Here is a 23968-nt window from a genome sequence, read left to right as displayed (position 1 = left end):
TCCATATACCTGTAATATACTACACCCCCATATACACCTGTATTATGCTACACCACTATATAATAGCGATATACTACACCTGTAATATAGTACACCCCATATAGCACACCTGTAATATAGTACACCCCCATATAGCACACCTGTAATATACTACACCTCCATATAGCACACCTGTAATATACTACACCTCCATATAGTACACCTGTAATATACTACATCACTACATCCCTATATACTACACCTGTAATATACTACACCTCCATATAGCACACCTGTAATATACTACACCTCCATATAGTACACCTGTAATATACTACATCTCCATATAGCACACCTGTAATATACTACATCACTATACCCCCATATACTACACCACTATATACACCTCCATATAGTACACCTGTAATATACTACGCCTCCATATAGCACACCTGTAATATACTACGCCTCCATATAGCACACCTGTAATATACTACGCCTCCATATAGTACACCTGTAATATACTACACCTCCATATAGCACACCTGTAATATGCTACACCTCCATATAGTACACCTGTAATATACTACACCTCTATATAGCACACCTGTAATATACTACGCCTCCATATAGTACATTTGTAATATACTACGCCTCCATATAGTACACCTGTAATATACTACATCACTATACCCCCATATACTACACCACTATATACACCTCCATATAGTACACCTGTAATATACTACGCCTCCATATAGCACACCTGTAATATACTACGCCTCCATATAGTACACCTGTAATATACTATGCCTCCATATAGTACACCTGTAATATACTACGCCTCCATATAGTACACCTGTAATATACTACACCTCCATATAGCACACATGTAATATACTACACCTCCATATAGTACACCTGTAATATACTACACCTCCATATAGCACACCTGTAATATACTACGCCTCCATATAGTACATTTGTAATATACTACGCCTCCATATAGTACACCTGTAATATACTACATCACTATACCCCCATATACTACACCACTATATACAACACCTCCATATAGCACACCTGTAATATACACCTCCATATAGTACACCTGTAATATACTACATCCCTATATACTACACCTGTAATATACACCTCCATATAGCACACCTGTAATATACTACACCTCCATATAGTACACCTGTAATATACTACACCTCCATATAGTACACCTGTAATATACTACATCACTATACCCATATACTACACCACTATATACAACACCTCCATATAGCACACCTGTAATATACTACACCTCCATATAGTACACCTGTAATATACTACACCCCATATGTCACACCGTCTGCACCCCCATATCACACACATTACACCCCCATATGTCACACACCCTGCTCCCCATACAGCCTGCACCCCATATTACACACACCACACCCCCCATATGTCACACACCCTGCTTCCCCATACAGCCTGCACCCCCATGTCACACACCCTGCTCCCCATACAGCCTGCACCCCCATATGTCACACACCCTGCTCCCCATACAGCCTGCACCCCCATATCACACACTACCCCCCCCATATGTCACACACCCTGCTCCCCATACAGCCTGCACCCCCATATCACACACTACCCCCCCATATGTCACACACCCTGCTCCCCATACAGCCTCCACCCCGATATCCCACACACTACACCCCCATATGTCACACACCCTGCTCCCCATACAGCCTACACCCCCATATCACACACACTACACCCCCATATCACACACACTACACCCCCATATGTCACACACCCCGCTCCCCATACGACTGGTGGGCCTCTCCAGGTCAGGGGACCCTCTACTGACACTGGGCTCCCCTGACTCACAGGCCGGCTCCCTGACGGTCGCATTGTCGGACACTACACATAGGGGCCCGGCAGCCGGCTCTGCAGAGCGGCTCCCGGGCCCCTATAACCCTGCTGGCACGATCGCAGTGGCGACCTCTGCGACCGCGGTCGTTACACCCCTGACCCCATGTACTACACCACTATATACTACACCACTATATACACAACACCATATACTACACATGTAAAACTACACCCCTACACCCCCAGTATTTGTCCCCTCCTCAGCTTATTAGTCACTACTTACCTCTCCCTTCTTATCGTCCCCGTTCTCAGGCACCTCCGTACAGGTCCCCCGCTGAGCTGCTCCTTCTCTTGACGGGCCCCCGACGCCGCTTCTCTTCAGGCCCCGGCTGCTGCAGCTGCTTCTCCTGCCGGGCGAGAACTTTTGAAATGACACACGCAGTGCAGTACTGATAACATCAGAGCGTGCGCGTGTGTCACTGAAAGTGCCGGCAGGGAACAGAGAAGAGACTCCTGCGTTCCGCTGCCTGCACTGACTGTGCAGACCTGCAGGATCTCTCCCTGCCCGGCACGCTGCAGCCCAGCTCCACTGCAGCGGCTGAAGACAGGCGGGCCGGTCACAGAGAGTAGGCGGGCCGGATGTGGCCCGCGGGCCGCCCCTTGCCCAGGTCTGGGCTAATCGGTCCTGTATTTTACGAGGGCACGTTAATGGGAGCACATTACTTGCACCTCCTGCAGGATGTGATAACCGATTTGGTTTCTGCACAAGGCTGCGGACGTGAAGCGATACCTCATGGAGACCTTCCTACAAGTCATTGGGTATGGTGGCTGTGTGGAGTGGCCTCTACGCTCACCTGACCTGACCCCACTGGACTTCTTTCTGTGGGGTTACATCAAACAGCAGGTACATGTGACAGCTCCACCAACATTGCAGGAACTACGACGACGTATCACAGATGCTTGTGCAAACGTGTCACCTACCATATTGTACAACATGCAGGAAGATATGCTATCCAGAGTCTAGATGTGCATTGCAGCTGACGGAGGCCACTTTAAACATCAAAGATAAATGAGCGCTATATGAGTGACCAGCATTTAATGGTTTTTGTTTTTTGGTTTTTTTGGGGGGGGGGTATGGGGGGGGGGATCATGGGTTTCATTATGTGTTTTTCCGGCTAACTGTGCTGGATATTTGGGGGGAGAGAAAAAATCTCGTCTCTCCCACCTTTTTGTATTTTATGTTCTTTATTTCATTTATTGAGTAAAGCATTGATTTGTGCTCATTATTGTATGTCACTAATATCTTGTTGTTGTTTTATGATTTTTGGCCAATTCATGTAAGCCAACCGTCTTAATTTCTCATCCGTTGTAATTATTGGGGGGACATGTCTTTCCTATCCATCCCCCTTGGTCACGATTCCCATTAGTGACGGTTAAGTGCTCCATTAGTCCGCGTCTCGCAACGTCTCCGTTTTGGAGACTGCGACCATATGTACGCGTGTTTTACATGTTCTAATCCTAGCTTTTTAGTATACAAGGTGTCGATTCGCATTGAATTGGTGATGCACTACAACTTTGTAATTCACTTTTTTCTGTATCTCGTTCTGTTTAAGATAAAATGCTAACTCCGTTGTTTTCCACCAGGTGGCGCTATAGGTGGTTTCATTGCGTAGCGCATGGCTACTTTACTACACCTAGACACCACTTCTATACCTATAACTGCCGCCGTTCTCAAGTTAATGGCGGTGGACAGGATATGGGTGGACACACTGTATATTATGATAGATATATAACAATATAATATATACACAGCGTAACTGTATACAGTTTATTCTCATCTAGAAGATGGACAGGATATGGGTGGACACACTGTATACACTGCTCAAAGTGAACACATACCACATCCTAGATCTCGATAAATGAAATATTCCAGTTGCAAATCTTTTTTCATTACATAGTGGAATGCGTTGAGAACAATAAAACATAAAAATAGTCAATGTAAATCAGATTTAGTATCTCATGGAGGTCTGAATTTGGAATGAAACTCGAAATCAAAGTGGAAAATCAAATTACAGGCCGAGTCAACGTCAGTGGAAATGCTTCAAGACAAGGAAATGGGGCTCAGTAATTGTGTGGCCTCCACATGCCCTTATAACGCCTGGGCATGCTTCTGATGCGGTAGTGGATTTTCTCCTGAGCGATCTCCCCCCAGTCCAGAACAGTCAGACGACTTGGTAGTAATTTGAGTGTGCGGATCAGGAGGACACATGGCATGTTTGGGCAGAGAGTTCCAGAGTATGGAGAAGGTGCAGGAAATATTCACACTGTTATACAAGTTGTACACTGACACACTGACTACTTAACGTTGTACAAATCATCATAACTTCTGTGCTGTCCCACAGAAATGTGAGCAGTGGCATATGTATATTTTTTTTATAGAGCAACAATTATTCCAGAGAGAAAGGGGTTATACACAAAATACAGATATAAATTACAGGAGACAGACTGGTACCGAGGATAGAGGGCCTTTCTCTTGCGGGCTTACATTGTACAAGTTAACTGGGTGGAGGAGTAAGTTGGAGGGGGGGTTGTGGCAGCACTGATGACGGGATGATAGTGAGGTCATTGCAGGCTTTAAGCTGTCTTGAAGAGATGAGTTTTCATGTTTCCGTTTGAAGCTAGCAAGTGTAGCAGATAATTATTGGATGTGCTCAATTATAAATCGGACGTGTTTGGGCACAGAATTCCAAAAGATGGGGGATTCTCGAGAGAAGTCTTGGAGGCGGTTGGATGAGGAAAGGATACACGTGGATAGAAAGAGGTTTTGAGAAGACCGTAGATTACATGTTGGAATACAACAGAAGAGAAGTTCGGAGATATACAGAGGAAACAGATTATGGATGGCTTTGTAGGTCAGTGTTAGTAGTTTGAAACTGATACACTGGGGAATTGGGAGCCAATGAAGGTATTTGCAGAGGGAAGAAGTGGGGGAGTAGTGAGAAGACAGGTAGATTTAGTTAGGCAACAGTAAGGGATGAATTGGAGAGGTGCGAGAGTATGATTAGGGAAACCACGGAGGAGAATGTTGCAGTATTCAAGGTGGCCTTAAAGCAGATAAGAGGCTAAAACATAACCTTTAATAAAAAATGAATTAAAAAAACTATTTTAATAAGTCGAAGTAACCAAAAAGCATCTCCGGCTCCTAACATAAAACGTCAAGCATGAATTTCCCACCACATAGTAGTAACAGCTAAGAGATGCCACTAGTATAACAAACAAAACAAAGAAACAAAAAAATGTGTTTCCAAGTGCTAAAAGGACAGTGGTCCTATCTAGATACACAACAAAATAGAAAAACACAATATACATAAATCATACAGATTGTTGACATCGGTCAACAGTTCAAATGCACCCAAGTATAGTAGTAGTAGTAGTAGTACAATTGATATATACAAAGTGAAATAATCTCAACGAATGGGTGGTATGCAGGGTGAATCAGTCTCTCCCTCCTATAGGTCTAGACGTTGCCATGGCATCGCTGACCCCATTTCTCACTGGGAGATCAACATATACTGTCACCCCAAACTACCGCCCTAACAAGGGCAGACCACAGCTAGCTATTCTGGACCCCCTGTGCTCTCTCTAATAGCATACTGATGCATTTCATCGTTCCAGACTCATCAGGGGAAATCATCCTACAAAAGGGGCAGAGGTCCTGCATCCCAGCTCACAATCTGTGGACACGCCACTTGGAAACACTTTTTTTGTTTTGTTTGTTATGCTAGTGGCATCTCTGAGCTGTTACTACTATGTGGTGGGAAATTCATGCCTGACATTTTATGTTAGGGGCCGGAGATGCTTTTTGGTTACTTCAACCTATTAAAATAGGTTTAATAACTTATATATTAAAGGTTATGTTTTAGCCTCTTATTTGCTTCACGGTATCCAATCAATAAGTGCCATTATTATTTAATTGTGCTGTCTCATAGTATTCAAGGTGGGAAATGATGAGGGCATGCACTAGCATTCTTGTAGGTCAGGTTGGGAGTTAAGGAAAGGACAGATTCTGGAAATCTTTTTAATTTGGAGGCAGCAGGAGGTGGCAAGAGCTTAGATATGCGGTTTGAAGAAAAAGGCAGACTCAAAAGGTTCTGCCGAGGCAGCAGACTTCAGGCACTGGGGAGCATGGTATCATTTATTCTAACAGATCAGGTAGGGGAGATCAGCGAGAGATGTTGGGAACATACAAACTCCTTGCAGATGTTGTCCTTGGTGGAGTTTGAAACCAGGTTTTTTCTTTTGGCAGCTAAATGTAACATTTATTGAACACCTTCTCAAGTACAATATTAATTTTCTTGTATACCTTGCATGAAAATTTTGCGCTAAATACCTTTTGTGAACAGAGATAAATGGTAAATTTAAAATTCTATCAACCTATGCATTTAAACTGTTTTTAATAGTCAGGATTTCTTGTGAAATGCTTGCCAGATGTTTAAGGTCTCTGGCATTCTCCTTTTGTTCTTTTAGATCTTCATGGTGTTTTTGGTAACCAACTTTGGATTTTCCCTATGGTCATTATTAATTGGTATATAGGAGAACATACATAAGATGTACACTTTACTGTTAATTTGCAGTCACATCTCATGCTTTCTATTCCTGAATTCCCTCTTCTTGCCTCTATTTTGCAACTATCTGCATGTGGTATGATTACGGTATTTAAAAAGGGCTCAAAATCATATATATCATTCAATCTAGTGATTAACTTGATTTGTCTTAAGGCATTATTTTCATTTCGACCTTATCAATCCAATTTCCTATTATATCTTTCTGGATGTATTGATTTTATCTATCTGAGCCGATTTATTGTGAATAATAAAACTTTTACTTTGTTATATTTGTCTTGCGCTTTGTGTATTTATACTGCCATTAGGGGAAGAGAGGGGTCCTATATTCAGCTGAATATAAAACAAAAAGCAAAAACCACACACAAAGTAGAGTGTATAATAAGAACCACTGCCATATCTAATGGCTGGTGGCAGAGTAGTGTTTACTACATGACCAGTCCAATTCTTAATAGAATACATACCAAAGCAATTTGAACCTCTCCTCCTGTGGCGTAAACGTCGCCATCCTGGTTTCCGTAAAGAAGAAACTTGACTATACTTCCATAAATTAGAGGTGTAGTTTTGATGCTTTTTACCTGTTATCAAAATCAGATGGTAGCATTACACTGGAAATAATGAAAACATACTTGTGATAAATTAATACAACTTTTTTTTTTCTTTTGCTAGACAAGATATAATTTTCAAGAAAGAAAAAAATTAAATACAGACTTGATTACTTTTTTATCCTGTGTCTGGGATAAAAATATAGTTTTACCCCATTAGGATGAAGACAATTTTGTACTTAATCACCAGACCATTTTTGCGATTCTGACCAGTGTCACTTTCACAGGTTATAACTCTGGAACGCTTCAGCGGATCCCGGTGATTGTTTTTTCGTGACATATTGTAGTTCAGGATAGCTATACATTTAGGACGATATATTTTGCGTTTATTTGTGGAAAAAAAAAATCAGAAATGACAAATTTTGAAACATTTTCCAATTTTCAAAAATTAATTTTTAAAGCCCTTAAACCAGAGAGTTAGGTCACACAAAATAGTTACGACATTTACCACATCTCTACTTTACATCAGCGCAATTCTTGAAACAATTTTTCGGGTTAGGAAGTTGAAGGGTTCAAAGTTCATCAGCAATTTCCCATTTTTTCAAAATTTACAAAACCATTTTTTAGGGACCACATCAGATTTGAAGTCCTAGGTGACAGAAAATACCCAAAAATGACAACATTCTAAAAACTGCACCCCTCAAAGTACTCAAAACCACATCCAAGAAGCTTAATAACCCTTCAGGTGCCTCACAGAAACTAAAGCAATGTGGAATGAAAAAAAAATTTAAAAAAAAATTATTTTACCGAAAAAATGTTGCTCTGGCGCCAATTTCTTCGCTTTTAGAAGTAGTAACACAACAAAATGGAACTCATAATTTGTTCCCCGGTTTCTCCTGAGCGTGCTGATACCCCACATGTGGTCAGAAACTTCTGTTTGAACAAATGGGAAGTCTCGGCTCATCGGACCAGAGGGATCGTGTTTTTTCGCTTCCGCACAGCTTGTCTATCAGCTCCAGGTTTCAGGAGGCCAGCTATAAATTGTTATCCAGATGGTGTAGGGTGTCGTCTAAAGTTCACGCCATCTTACCCTCGGTGGATCCCACTTGCTGGAGATGTGGTAGGGAGGAGGGAACATTACTTCACATGTTTTGGGAGTGCGAGGTGATCCGGCCGTTCTGGACGAGTGTGTCCAATATCATCCGGAAGGTCACTGGTGTCATTGAGGATATGGGGCTAGCCATCTTCCTGCTTCACCACTGTGAGACCCCCAAAAAACCTATAAAACGTCTTTGAGGAAGTTCCTCATAATGGCTGGCAGATCTTGTATCCCAGAAAGATAAAAAAAAAGCCAATCTCCGCCCACTTTCGCACAGTTGATTGCTAGAGTCAATGATCTCATGCTTATGGAGGACCAGACCTCTTCTCTACATGACTTTTATATGACATTCTGGGCCACTTGGAGAGAGTGGATGGACTTCAACAAACCGTGGAGTATCGTGAGCTGATGGGTGGCTGCACGGGGTCCAATGGCGGGACATCATTGTAGTTCTGACTAGGTGTCCTCCTCAGTGTCGGGGAGCTGGAATATAACCAGGACTACTCCTACTTCCCCCACCCCCCCGCCTCCTTCCTATTCTCCTATAACTCCCCCACCTCTTCCCTTTTTTACTCACTCTCTCCCCTTCTTTTCCGCCCTTCCCTGCTGTTTCTGGCCCGCAACACCATATCCCATTTTTTCTCTTTTCTTTCTCTGTCAAACTATCTTTGCTTTTTTTTACTTTTCGTCTTGTTACTTCATCATATAATTAAATTTATGGAATCCTGCATTTGTACTTGCTACAAAACAGGTTGTTTGCGACTATATTTTCTTTGTGACCCATGCAGTTATTATCTATTACCTGTTTTGATCGCACTTTTACTGAAGCAGTTGGGCCCTAGGATCTGTACCTTATGTTATGTTGATTCCGACTAAAAAAAAAGACTTTTAAAAAAAAAAAAAAAAATGGGAAGGCTCGAAACAGAAGGATTTGAATTTTGGAACACAAATTTGGCTGAAATAGCTTGCAGGCACCATATTCCATTTGCAGGGCCCCTAAGGTACCTAAACATCAGAAAACTCCCACAAGTGAAATCATTTTGGAAACTAGACCCCTTAAGGATTTTATCTATGAGTATAGTGAGCATTTTTCACCCAGAGATACTTCATAGAATTTGATAACCTTAGGTTGTCATATTGAAACTTTTTTTTTTTTTTCACAAAAATGTTGCTTTAGCACCAAATTTCTCACTTTTTCAAGAGGTAATGTCAAAAAGTGGACCCCAGAGTTTGTTACCCATTTTCTTATCAGAAACCTCTGTTTGGACAAATGGGAGGGCTTGGAACGGAAGGAGCAATATTTGAATTTTGGAAAGCAAATTTGGCTAAAAAAGATTGCAGGTACCATGTTAAAGTTGTAAGGCCCATAAGGTACCTAGACATCAGAACCCCCCAAGTGACCCCAATTTGGAAACTAGACACCTCAATATTTTAATCAGTGAGCATTTTGAACCCCCAGGGGCATCACAAAAATGTTGCTCCAGCAGCAAATTTCTCACTTTTAGGCTATGTGCCTACAATCCGGCGACACAGTCTGTGGAGATGTGAGTGTTGACCATGGGAGAACGCAGCTGCCTGTGACCACGATCCAGTTTCGGGCCGCTGCTGACTTTAAGCTCTATTCTCCCTGTGGAGAACACTAGTCTCCGCAGCATAATTTGACATTCTGCAGCGCTGTATGTCAGTTTATGCTGCAGAGAAAATATCCACAGTGGGCAGGAAATTTCTAAAAATCCTACCATTGCGCTTCTACTGTACAATGCAGCGTTTTGAATGCAGCAAAAACAGAGCGTTCAAAATGCTTGAAACCCTAAGCGCGGGCACACAGCCTAAAAAGCTAGGAAGGATTGATAGACAGACAGATGTCAAACACATTTTATAATGTCCCAACCCCCCTGCATATTCTAAGCTGGCACCTTTTAATGACTTTCATGTGGCACTAAAAAGTGCCTAGCCTCGTATTTAGCCAAAAAAAAAAAAACATTAAAAACAAAAACTGACATGGGGTCCCCCCCATTTTTGATAGCCAGCTAGGGTAAAGCAGACTGCAAACCACAGCTGTCCACTTTACCTTGGATGGTGATCCAATTTGGAGGGTGCCTCAGGCTCTTTTTTATAATTATTAATAAATAATAATTAAAAAAAACAAACAAAAAAACAAAAAAAAACAACAACAACGTGGGGTCCCCCCAAATTGGACCACCAGCCAAGGTAAAGCGGACAGCTATGGTCTGGTATTCTCATAGTGAGAAGGTCCATAGTTACTGGCCCTTACCAGCCTAACAATAGCAGGCCCAGAAGTGGCTCATCCATTAGATACGCCAATCCTGGCGCTTTGCCCCAGCTCATCCCATTGCCCAGGCATGGTGGCACACGGGGTAATAAATGGGGTTGATACCAGCTGTGTAATGTCACTTGGCATCAAGCCCTGGGATTAGTGATGTTACGGCATCTACCAGATTCCCGACATCACTAACTGTCAGTAATAAAATAGTAGTAAAAAAAAAAAAAAAAAGAAAAAAAATTTTTTTGAAAAAACGCTCCCCAAAACATTTCCTCTGTCACCAATTTATTGTAAAAAAAAAAAAAAAAAAAAAAATCTGGTCGCAGTAATCCAATAAGGGGGTCCCGCGATGACTCTGGACCTTCTAGAATATGGAGGTACGCTCAGAGAAGGTATCCTCCATTTTCTGGAAGTGCCAAACTTCCATGTGAGGAGTGTGGGTGCAATGATATTGCACACACTCTCCCTGGGTCCACAGCAGTAGTGTGACTGCTGTAACCTCAGCGTCTCTGAAGGCAGGAAGCTGACCTGACAGCCGCTGTCTGCGCATGCGGCTGCTATCTAAGCAGGAATCACGGGGGATCAATGCTGTGCAAGGTACCGGGGACACCAGGGAGTTATAGGGAGCGAGCTAGCTGGAACTGGGAAGGAGATTTCTGTCACATCTGTCATGGCACATGCAACAGAAATCAGAGAAAGAGGGTGAATGCGGCTGGAGCGCTGATGTGCGCGCCGCCATCTGGGATTATCGGGAGGGGGTTGGGGGGGCACTTTGGCAACACCGGGGGAGGAGATTTATCTACCACTTGACATGTTTGATCATGCCAGGTGGGAGAGAAATCATTTTTTACCGGTGAAGCCATTTACTGTCACGTCATCACGGTTACACGGTGTGTACCGGTGATCATGTGACCGGTGACCAGAAAAAACAGCCGCAATCATGATCTCCCGAGTCTCAGTTGAAATCCAAGATATTTTCCGACGCTAGGGGGGCGTTATTTACTTTTTTCTGACCGCTATTTTAAGACGGAGAAATAGCATAAGTACCTTTTTCTACCGCAGTTTTAATCCGTACGGTGGTCATAAAGGGGTTAATAGCCCAGGTTAATATAATTATGCTGACACAATTTAAGTGGTTTTGTTTTCACACAAATCACAAAAAAAACAAACAACATTTTTTCGTCGTTATCCTGAACACTAACTTTTCCACTTCTGGTTTATAGAGATGTGTGAGGGGCTTGGGAAGCACATGACTCATTTTTCTTATTTAATTTTGTAGGAGTCAAGTACAACAAAAATGGAAACTCTGGTATTTTTATTTTAAATGCACAGTAAAACTAGATTTGTGGAGGTGGTGTTTGGGTGTCTTTATTAAGCAACCTTTTATTGTGAAAAATATGAACACACTTTTTAAAATACAAACACATTTTATTTACAGTTTATTGGTCCCATATCTCACATCCTTTGACAGCTTGGATAATACACTTATTGGTTAATGACCAATTTGTTTTGTTTTTGACTACTCATATTTCAACTTTTTTTTTTTTTTTTTTTGAGAGAGGGAGAAAGAGAATATACATTACTAGAATAATAAAACTAACCAGTTGTCCAGCCTTAAAAGTCTGTCCATCCCACTCAATGGAAGTGAAGGTTGCCCAAGGAGCTTGCATACGTTTTGATGTAATATCATCTCTGCTAATTATACCTTTAAAACCAGAAAACTTTATTTGTTTGTCATATTTTTCATGGCATTCTTTTAACCACACAGCAAATTCTCTGTCAATTTTTACTCTTTGTTCCTGTCAAAAGTTAAGAGAAAAAAAAATATAGTGAATACATGAACTGAAAATTTTTAAAACACAAGTGAAGTAATAGTAGATATCAAAAGTTTGTTTAAAAGAACTGAGAGCCCTCAGTGGTGGATACCTTTTAATGGCTAACTGAAAAGATGGTAATTATTATTGGCTGTACAATGTTGTAGGGGACTTAGCAATAACCATACTAGCACTATAGAATGTATCTAATAGCACTGTACCTGTGTGCCCAAGGTAGTGCTTATGCGCACAGACAGCAGTAGTATTCAGATAGGTGTAGCTTCCCAGAGACAGCGCTGTCAATCAGAAGCAGGTAAAGGCCCACAATATTGAAATGAGGAGGAATACTGGTGCAGCAAACTCTTGGCCACACCAAAAGTGCACTGAAACCCCTTAATTTGCAAACACATTAAAAAAGTTATTTTCTCAGGCACTTTACCCATTACAGGTATAGTGCTGGCATGGTTTTTATATGGCTCAACTCTTCTACAACCCTATATAACCCATTTAAAATGAATTTTGGGGGTTAAAATTCCCTGCATTTGTGGCATTTTTTGTATTAACCCCTTGCTGACAAAGCCTGTTTCCACTGTCCTGATCAGGGCAAGTTTTTCAAGCCTGACCAGTGTCACTTTATGGCAGAGGTCTCACACGCGGCCCACGGGCCGTATGCGGCCCCTCAGGCTGCTTCTTGCGGCCCCTAGGCCCATTTCCCTGTTAACTATCGCGGACGGTGCAGGGGCCTCAGCCACTGTCTGCAGTTTGTTAGATGAATGTTTTGCCGGCGCTGCGCTCTCAGAGTCAAAACAATCATCTGACATAAATCGCTGCCAGGGGCTGCGGCCCATGCACCGGCCGCGATAGTCACCGGGGGCACGGGCCTGCAGACAGCAAGAAGCAGAGATGAGGCAGCTGAGGGAATGCGGGACAAGTGAGAAGAATGATGGGGTTTTTTGGGGGGTTTTTTGTGTGTGTATATGAAGGACAGCACATTAACCCCTTAGCGACCTATGACGAACTGGGTACGGTATGGCTCCCTGGTAGGTACTTAAGTACCTAGTACGTCATGGCGAAATTGCGGCCCCGGAGCCCCGGTAGCTGCGATCACTTTGCATTGCAAATACCTTAAATTCGGGGAGGAGGGGACCTCAGGAGGGGTGGTGTCTCCTCCCCGGACCTACAGAGGCTGTGATTGGCTGACGAACGCCGCTCAGATAATCACAGCCACTGTAATGTTTTAGCCATTTAAAATGGCTGAAACATTGAAATCCAGCCATGATCAGTGCAGCTATAGCACTGATCATTGGCTGGAGCTAAGTGACCTCTGCTTCACCCGGCCCCAGCTCTGATTGGAGAGACCGACCTTATGACCAATCTCTCCAAATCACCGTGGATCTGGGGCTAACGACCGCTCCCCTCAGCTTTACTTCAGCGTCTGTGGAAGCCGAGGAGAGCGATCGGTAAGATATAGCGCCACTGCCCCCTTTCAGCTGCCGCCGCCACTGCCCCCCCCTCCCGACCCATTACTACAGGATGGGGACAATGGGGACATTACTATAGAATAGGGACAAGGTGGGCACATGACTATAGGATGGGGACAAGGTGGGCACATGACTATAGGATGGGGACAAGGTGGGCACATGACTATAAGATGGGGACAAGGTGGGCACATTACTATAGCATGGGGACAAGGTGGGCACATGACTATAGCATGGGGACAAGGTGGGCACATGACTATAGCATGGGGACAAGGTGGGCACATGACTATAGCATGGGGACAAGGTGGGCACATGACTATAGCATGGGGACAAGGTGGGCACATGACTATAGCATGGGGACATGGTGGGCACATGACTATAGCATGGGGACTAGGATGGGCACATTATTATAAAACAGGGACAAGGTGGGCATATTAGGATGGGGACAAGGCTGGGGACATTACTAAATGATGGGGACATTACAAAAATGGGCATAATACTATTGGATGGGGACATTACTATAGAATGGTGACAAGGCTGGGGTCATTACTATAGGATGGGGGCAAGGTAGACACATGACTATAGGGTGAGGACAAGGTGGGCACATGACTAGGATGGGGACAAGGTGCGCACATTACTATAGGATAGGGACAAGGTTGGCACATGACTATAGGATGCAGACAAGGCTGGGGACATTACTAAAGGATGGGGACATTACAAGGATGGGCATAATACTATTGGATGGGGACATTACTATAGAATGGTGACAAGGCTGGGGCCATTACTATAGTATGGGGACAAGGTGAGCACATTACTATAGGATGGGAAAAAGGATGGGCACAGTACTTTAGGTCAGGGACATTACTAAAACGGGACAAGGATGAGAAACATTACTATAGGATAGGGATTAGGCTGGGGACATTACTATAGAATAGGGACATTACTATAGGATGGGGACAAGGATGGACACATTACTACAGGATGGACACATTATGATAATATGGGGGATAAGGCTGGGGACATTACAATAGGATTTTGACAGTGAGGGTGATCAAATGAGTGGAACAGGCTGCCACAAGAGGTTGTGATTTCTCCTTCAATGGAAGTCTTTAAAAAGAGGTTGGATGGACATCTGTCTGGGATGATTTAGTGAATCCTGCTTTGAGCAGGGGGTTGGACTAGATGACCCAGGAGGTCCCTTCCAACTCTAATATTCTATGAGGATAGGGACATTACTGTAGGATGGGCACATTACTATAGAATGGGCCAACTATATGATGGGGACAGTACTACAGAATAAGGAGATTGCTACAGGGGACAAGGATGGGGAACATTACTATAAGATGGGGACAAGGCTGGACACATTACTACAGGATGGGCACATTAAGATAAGATGGGGACAAGGCTGGGGACATTACTATAGGATGGGGACAAGGATGAGCACATTACTGTAGGATAAGGAGTGGGATGGGGCACAATACTAAGTGGGGACAAGGATGGGCACATTACTACAAGATAGGGAACATTACTAAAAGATATTGGCCAAAATTTCTATATAGTGATAATTGTAACACTATTAGTTACAAGAAAGGGATAAAATGTAAAAAAAAAAAACAAAAACTAAACTCAAAATAAGGCATTTTTTGTTACCAATTTTTTTATATTTAAACAAAGAATGTGCATATTTGTTATAATAAACAAGTGAAAAATGTTCACAATCAGTGATCCATAGGTGTGTAAAATAAATAAATAAATAAATAAATAAATAAATAAATAAATAAATATATGGTACCAATAAAAATGTCACTTTGTCCTGCACAAAGAATGCGGCCCCCCAAATTTTTTTTTTCCTCTGTGCGGCCCATACACCCAGCCGAGTTTGAGACCCCTGCTTTATGGGGTAATAACTCTGGAATCCCTCAACATATTCCAATGATTCAGAGATTATTCAATGTAGAATAACATTGCACTATGGGGTCAATATATGCTAAGATAAAATAACTATTTCTGAAAATATTAAAAAATTTATGAAAATTAGAGAAAAAAAATTTACTTTTGAATTTTTTTTTCTTTTTGAACAAATCAGGGTTAAAAGTTTAAACCCCAAATTATTATTATTATTATTTTTTCACTGAAATTTACTAAATCTCTTTTTAGGGACCAGAGCTCTTTTGGCGATGCTTTAAAGTGCCAGAACACTAGAAAACGGGAATGTATTTTTGTGTTTTACTGATATTTGAATTTATAACATGGTGGCAAATAAGGTTTGTTCAGCACATCAGGGTACAGTGGAACCTTGGATTACGAGTATAATTGGTTCCAGGAGCGTGCTCTTAAACCAAGTTACTCTTATATCAAAGCGAATTTTCACATAGGAAATAATTGAAATGCAAACAATTTGTTTTAAAACCCAAAAATATTTACTGTATTTATAGAAACCTATTACAGTAATACAAATAATGTACTGTATTCATATACAATTATCACAGTACACTAACACAATATATTGTACAGCACAGTAAAAAACCTATAAAACTAATTAAACTGCACATTAGCTTGCAATAGAATTTTTGCTGTGTGGGAGGTACTAAAAAAAATGATGTATAAATATGCCAACATTTATTCTAGTAGAATACGCAGAAAAAAAAAAAAAATACTGCTCATGCAATTAGCTTACAGTACAAGCAATGTGCTGCACTGGTTAGCAGAAAGAAAGTACAATACTATATCCACAAATGCAAATTGATAGACATGCAATATAGTATATACTGTACTGTACAATGGTATATTGTATACAGTAAATATATACAGAAAGTTACCTCCAGAGCGAGTCAGAGTGCAGTGAAAAGGACAGAACCGGAAGTGTGCAGTGAGTATTTGCTCTTCTTGCAAATCATTGCTCTTAAACCAAGTTACATATTTGTAAACAGCTTTGCTTGTCTTGCAAAACGCTCTCAAACCAAGTTACTCTTAAACCAAGGTTCCACTGTATAATTAAGTGGTGTATTAACAGATAGGATCATAAAATGAATTATTCATAAATATGAGCTATAGTTTGAAACAGTCTTATGCAGAGGCCAAGTGTCACATAATGCTTAATGATGTTTTTTCTTCTTCTTTGGTAACACTGCATTTTTTTGCTCCCTTCCTATCCTTGCAATTTAAAGGACTTTGCAGGGGAAATATTGCCCTGATACAATATGGTTGCAGATGTACTGGGCCGTACTGGGGTGCTCCCCCTTCCTGACATCCAAAGATTAGGAAGTTGATTACCAACTCCTGAAAGTGAGGCAATGTGTTAGTCTGGCTTGCACATAGCACTAATTAGTACAATGTGCACAGCAGAGATAGCTCCCAGCCGTCCCAGATCCAGTGGGACCATCTCAATTTGAGAGAACAGTCCTGTCAGATCAGGGCTCTCTCTTGACTTCCACTCAGGCCTAAAACACACGTCCTTGATAACCACGCACGTGTAATACGGGCCGTTTTTCATGTCCGTAATCTGTTTCTTGGTCCGAAATAACGCACGTGTGGTGGCTGTGTGTCCGGCGTATGGTAACCACGTGTGCGTGTGGAATGGCCGTGTGTGCGTGTGAAACTTAACTGACGTGTGTGTGTGTGTGTGTGTGTGTGTGTGTGTGTGTGTGTGTGTGTGTGTGCTGTCCGTGTGAAATGTCCGTGTGTGATGTTAAATGTCGTTGATACATGCCAGCTGACAGCAGACAGAGTCGCGCGCTGAGAATGAACTCGGGTGAACTTCACCCGACTTCATCCTCATACCGCGGCTCTGTCTGTGTCGCGTCCTGATTAGCGGTCACCCGTGAAGGACTCACCGGTGACCGCTAATCACCAGAGTGACTGAATGGAGTACCCCTCTCGCATACTCACCGTTCCCCGATCACCGGCGCGGCGCTGCACGGCTGTTCTCTAAACTCCGGCGGCTTTTTCCTTTTGAAAAAGCCGGCCGCTCATTAATCAATCTCGTATTCCCTGATTTCCCCGCCCACCGGCAAATATGATTGGCTGCAGTGAGACACGCCTACACGCTGAGTGACAGCTGTCACTGCACCCAATCACAGCAGCCGGTGGGAGTGTCTATACTGTGCAGTAAAATAAAATAAATAAATAATTAAAAAAAAAACGGCGTGCTGTCCCCCCCTATTTTAATACCAGCCAGATAAAGCCATACGGCTGCAGGCTGGTATTCTCAGGATGGGGAGCCCCACGTTATGGGGATCCTCCCAGCCTAACAATATCAGCCAGCAGACGCCCAGAATTGCCGCATACATTAGATGCGACAGTTCTGGGACTGTACCCGGCTCTTCCCGATTTGCCCTGGTGCGTTGGCAAATCGGGGTAGTAAAGAGTTAATGGCAGCCCATAGCTGCCACTAAATCCTAGATTAATCATGTCAGGCGTCTCCCCGAGATACCTTTCATGATTAATCTGTAAGTTACGGTAAATAAACACACACACCCGAAAAATCCTTTATTAGAAATAAAAAACACAAACACATTTCCTGGTTCACTAATTTAATCAGCCCAAAAAAGCCCTCCATGTCCGGCGTAATCCAGGATGGTCCAGCGTCGCTACCAGCTCTGCTGCATGAAGGTAACCGGAGCAGCAGAAGACACATCCGCCCCTGTCAGCTCCACGCAGCAACTGAGGTGAGTAGCGTGATCAGCTGTGCTGTGGCTGAGGATACTCGCGGCCACCGCTGGATCCAGTGACAGCGGGTAACCTCAGTGACAGCTCAGCCGATCGCTCTCCTCAGCTTCCACAGACGGAGTGAAGCTGAGGGGAGCGGTCTCCGGCCCCAGAGCCACAGTGATTGGAGAGATCGGTCATAAGACCGGTCTCTCCAATCAGAGCTGGGGGCGGGTGAAAAAGAGGTCACCCAGCTCCAGTCAATGATCAGTGCTACAGCTGCACTGATTATGGCTGGAGTTTAATGTTTTAGCCATTTTCAATGACTGAAACATTACAGTAGCTGTGATTGGCTGAGCGGCGTTCGTCAGCCAATCACAGCCTCTGTAGGTCCAGGGAGGAGACACCACCCCTCCTGAGGTCAGGCAGAGGTCCGCGCCTCCCCGAATCTAAGGTATTTGCAAAGCAATCGCAGCCACCGGGGCTGCGATTTTGCTATGGGTACGTCATGGGTCCTTAAGTACCAGGGAGCCATGATGTTCCCAGTACATCATAGGTCGCTAAGGGGTTAATAAGCCTGCCTTCACACACACGAAAAAAAAAAAAAAAAACATTCTTCTCACCTGTCCCGCGTTCCCTCGGCTGCCTCATATCTGCTTCCGTGCCCCTGTTGACTATCACAGCAGGTGCAGGGGCCGCCCGCAGCCCCTGTCAGCTATTTATGTCAGATGAATGTTTTGCTGGCGCAGCGGCCCCTGCACCGGCTGCGATAGTCAACAGGGGCATGGGCCTGGGGGCCGCACGGAGCAGCATGAGGGGCCGCATGCGGCCCGCGTGTTTGAGACCTCTGGCTTAGGGAGACAGCTAAGCTTCTGCTGCAAAAGCCAGGGCTTGTGCCTGAACTGCCCCTGACTGTTTAACCATCTACAAACCACACTTATTATCAATCACAGCATTTAAAAGTTGAAAGTGGGCTCCCTCTTTTACTCCATTGGCACACCCGCAACTCAATCATGGGACCCGATGGTATTAGTGGCAGACACAGGTCTCAAAAAACGATCTAAGTCCTCCAGCCACAGTGGCCTGTTAGACTTTGCCAAATGCAGGGTAAAAAAAAAATCTGTTATTCATATGATCACTGGTCTAATGCACTAACGTTAAAGGGAACCAAACATCAGGATTTTCGTGTATAAGCTGCAGCCAGTGCAGTACTGGCACTATCAGGCACAGTGTGTACATCCCATTAGGGTGCAGATCGGGTGTTTAGGCTGTGAAATACAACTTTATAAAGTTTGAAATTTCGTGCACTTTTTGATTGACGTGTGCACCTCTGCAGATAATGTCCGGGCAGGTTATGCAGGAGTTCCCCGCCCCCCCCCACCAGCCTGTTCCTCCCTCTCTCCTGATGTCCGGGCGGGTTATGCACGTGTTCCCCGCCCCCCCCGCGCCGCCTGTTCCTCCCTCCCTCCCTCTGGCTGTATGTAAATATCTAATCTTCAGAAACATGGCGCCGGAGTGGGCCTCTGCGCATAGCGCTTATCTCCGGCGCCATGTTTCTGAAGCCCCCGCATTACACAACTTGGTGTCTGAGAGGGCGGCGCATGCGCCCTCGTTTCTTCACAGCCCGTTGTGACCGCGGGAGCGCGCGCGATTAGAACAGGACAGAACAGCTGACCGGAGGATGCGATTACCTGCTGCTCCTGTATCGTGCCGCCCCAGGACACCGGGCCAACACACCAGCCGGTGTGACATCGCTGTGGAGCCGCCCTCTCAGACACCAAGTTGTGTAATGCGGGGGCTTCAGAAACATGGCGCCGGAGATAAGCGCTATGCGCAGAGGCCCACTCCAGCGCCATGTTTCTGAAGATTAGATATTTACATACAGCCAGAGGGAGGGAGGGAGGAACAGGCGGCGCGGGGGGGGCGGGGAACACGTGCATAACCCGCCCGGACATCAGGAGAGAGGGAGGAACAGGCTGGTGGGGGGGCGGGGAACTCCTGCATAACCCGCCCGGACATTATCTGCAGAGGTGCACACGTCAATCAAAAAGTGCACGAAATTTCAAACTTTATAAAGTTGTATTTCACTGCCTAAACACCCGAGCTGCACCCTAATGGCATGTACACACTGTGCATGATAGTGCCAGTACTGCACTGGCTGCAGCTTATACACGAAAATCCTGATGTTTGGTTCCCTTCAAATTCAAATAGCAGGACCATATAACATAGATATATATAGATATATATATGTGTGTGTGTGTGTGTTTATACACAATATATATATACATACACACACACACACACACACACACACACACACACATATATATACATATATACACACACACACACACACACACATATATATACACACATATATATATACATACACAGTGGGACCTCGGTTTACGAGCAACTTGGTGTGTGAGTATTTCGCTATACGAGCAAAGCTTGCTGGAAATTTGTAACTCAGTTTACGGGCAATCTTTGCTTTACGAGCAAATACTCACCGCACACACTTCCGGTTCCGTACTTTTTTTTTACGCTCTCTGACACGCTCTTGCAGTCCGCACAAACACACAAACATATTATGCTCACCTTACCTTCCGTTCCCTCGCCAGCCTCCTGGTTCTTGTAGTCCGCAGGTACTGGATGTGTATCCGGTAACCATCGAGGCAATGGAGGAACGTCCGCTGTCAGGGCTTCTCAAAGGCAGAGGCAATCAGAGGCAAGTGGCTCCTGCGTATAACGTGGGCACAGACAGAAAAGCTCCAGCATCTTCGCGATTGTTACCAGATACACATACTGTACCTGCGGACTACAAGAACCAGGAGGTCGGCGAGGAAGCGGAACGTAAGGTGAGCATAGTGTGTGTGTGTGCGCGCGGAGAGCCCTGACCTAAACCCAATTGAGCATCTCTGGGGAGACCTGAAAATGGCTGTCCACCAACGTTTACAATCCAACATGACAGAACTGGAGAGGATCTGCAAGAAAGAATGGCAGAGGATCCCCAAATCCAGGTGTGAAAAACTTGTTGCATCATTCCCAAGAAGACTCATGGCTGGACTAGCTCAAAAGGGTAATTCTACTCAATACTGAGCAAAGGGTCTGAATACTTATGACCATGTGATATTTCAGTTTTTCTTGTTTAATAAATTTGCAAAAATGTCTACATTTCTGGGGGGTTTTTTCTGTCAAGATAGGGTACAGAGAGTACATTAATAAGAAAAAAATGAACCTTTTTGAATTTACCAAATAGCTGCAATGAAACAAAGAGTGAAAAACTTAAAGGCGTCTGAATACTTTCCGAACACACTGTATCTATAATCCCTGCCTAACAGTCCAACTTCTAGTAGCACACAAATAGATCTTTAGAAAGTATTTCCAAAGACTGTTCATGAGATGCTAATGAGGGCTAGTCACAAGGACATTCGTTCACCCGATTAGCTGTCCCACAAAGCACGTTATTCACACCCCTGTGGGCATAACAACATGCTTTACAGAGTCCAACATCAACAGCAGCATGATACAAAGCCCCGCAGGTGAGCTTCTTTGATGCTGGGTGTAGGTGTCCCAGCTTCAGAGAGGCTCACTGCGTATGATCGGAGGTTGTCCGCACTTCCAGTCATGCACAGTTCTCAGAAGTCGGGTGTATGTGTCCCAGCTTCAGAGAGGCATAGTGTGCATGACCAGCTAAATATTGTGAGCGCAGTCCTCTCCTGCTGGAATGGCGCCAGGCAGCAGGAGAGGACTCTATCTTATTGCATATTTGAAATGGAGCAATTTTCAGTATGAGTTTAAGTTTAGGCTCCTGGTTAAAGAGGAGGAAAATATTTGACCAATTTACATTTCACTAAGGCTAGTTTCACACTTGCGTTGAACGGCATCTGTTGCATTGCGTTGTGTGATGGATATAATGGATGCGTTGCATATAATGGCACAACGGATGCAACGGATCGTACAAAACAACGGAAAGCTTTTTTTTTTTTTTTTTTTCTACAGTTTTACCGGCAGCAGACTATTGTGAACAATCAGCTGAGCACTCTCAATAGCCGGCGGCCGGGTGCTCAGCTGAGCGCTCTCACATGCCGGCTGCCGGGCGCTCAGCTGAGCGCTCTCACATGCCGGCTGCCGGGCGCTCAGCTGAGCGCTCTCACATGCTGGCTGCCGGGCGCTCAGCTGAGCGCTCTCACATGCTGGCGGCCGGGCGCTCAGTTGAGCGCTCTCACATGCTGGCGGCCGGGTGCTCAGCTGAGCGCTCTCACATGCCGGCTGCCGGGCGCTCAGCTGAGCGCTCTCACATGCCGGCTGCCGGGCGCTCAGCTGAGCGCTCTCACATGCTGGCTGCCGGGCGCTCAGCTGAGCGCTCTCACATGCTGGCGGCCGGGCGCTCAGTTGAGCGCTCTCACATGCTGGCGGCCGGGCGCTCAGCTGAGCGCTCTCACATGCTGGCGGCCGGGCGCTCAGCTGAGCGCTCTCACATGCTGGCGGCCGGGCGCTCAGTTGAGCGCTCTCACATGCTGGCGGCCGGGCGCTCAGCTGAGCGCTCTCACATGCTGGCGGCCGGGCGCTCAGCTGAGCGCTCTCACATGCTGGCGGCCGGGCGCTCAGCTGAGCGCTCTCACATGCTGGCGGCCGGGCGCTCAGCTGAGCGCTCTCACATGCTGGCGGCCGGGCGCTCAGCTGAGCGCTCTCACATGCTGGCGGCCGGGCGCTCAGCTGAGAGCTCTCACATGCCGGCGGCCGGGCGCTCAGCTGAACGTTCGACCACCAAGAGACAAAATAAAGTTTCTGTGATTAAAAAAAAAAAAATGAGCATGCGCAGTGAAAAAAAAGAGGATTCTGCCGCTCAAAAAATGTTACATGCTGCCCGGCAGAAGCAACGCAGCGTCGGCCAGCGGAAGCAACGCAGGTACTTTTGGCACAATCGTTCATCCATACAAGTCTATGGGAAACAGCGGAATCGGATATACAGCATTCTAGCATGCTCTATACAAGAGTCCAGGCCGCTGTGTAGAACATAGAAATCAATTTATAATACTCACCTAACATGCAGAGCGGTGCAGACCAGTTGGATGGGTGTCTGCGTTCTCCGGAGCCTCCTCTTTCGGCCATTTTTTGCCTACGGCATCCTAGGTCATGCACACTAGCTTGTATTAAGGTCCTGCGCAGGCACACTTTGATCTGCTGTATATAAAAGCCAACTGGTGGTGGCCGCAGCTTATAGTCGCCAAATCTGGTGAAAGGCTCCCTTTAAAGAACTGGCCACTTGATAACAACAGACAAGACTCCACTTACTATTCATATTCTGATCTAGTATTGGCTCTCTTCACAGTTGGTACAGCTCATAAGAAAGAATTTCACCAGATTTTTGGCCCAGTTTTGTTAACACCGATCTTGAAGAGATAGGCTGGAGCCAGACACTACTGCTTCATGATTCAAGTGCGCTGGATGAGTAGCGTACACCTCTGTGCGTACCTCAACACAAATCTTACTCCAGCCCCTGTTAAATAAGATGTGCGAAATAGCAAACGCCCCTGCTCATTAAGAATTGAATGTGCAGTGGCAGTATCAGAATGGCCCACTGTAGGATCCTCTGGTGGGCCCAGATACTGACACCTGCTG

At 44.7% G+C, this 23968-nt stretch overlaps 1 protein-coding gene across 1 annotated transcript in view; it reads right to left on the bottom strand.

Annotated features, from left to right (window-relative positions):
• Positions 1 to 23968, bottom strand: part of SMCHD1 (structural maintenance of chromosomes flexible hinge domain containing 1) — a 437194-nt gene that overhangs the window by 285566 nt on the left and 127660 nt on the right. Inside the window, exons 13-14 of the mRNA XM_075316053.1 lie at positions 12006 to 12203; positions 6941 to 7054 (exon numbers count right to left, since the gene is read on the bottom strand). Of these exons, the coding sequence (XP_075172168.1) occupies positions 6941 to 7054; positions 12006 to 12203 (312 nt within the window). The remainder of the gene's footprint in view (positions 1 to 6940; positions 7055 to 12005; positions 12204 to 23968) is intronic.

Source organism: Anomaloglossus baeobatrachus, chromosome 6 (genome assembly GCF_048569485.1).
Source record: "Anomaloglossus baeobatrachus isolate aAnoBae1 chromosome 6, aAnoBae1.hap1, whole genome shotgun sequence".
NCBI lineage: Eukaryota > Metazoa > Chordata > Amphibia > Anura > Aromobatidae > Anomaloglossus > Anomaloglossus baeobatrachus.
The sequence above is the reverse complement of the archived record's forward strand: the minus strand, read 5'-3'. Positions and strand labels throughout refer to the sequence as shown.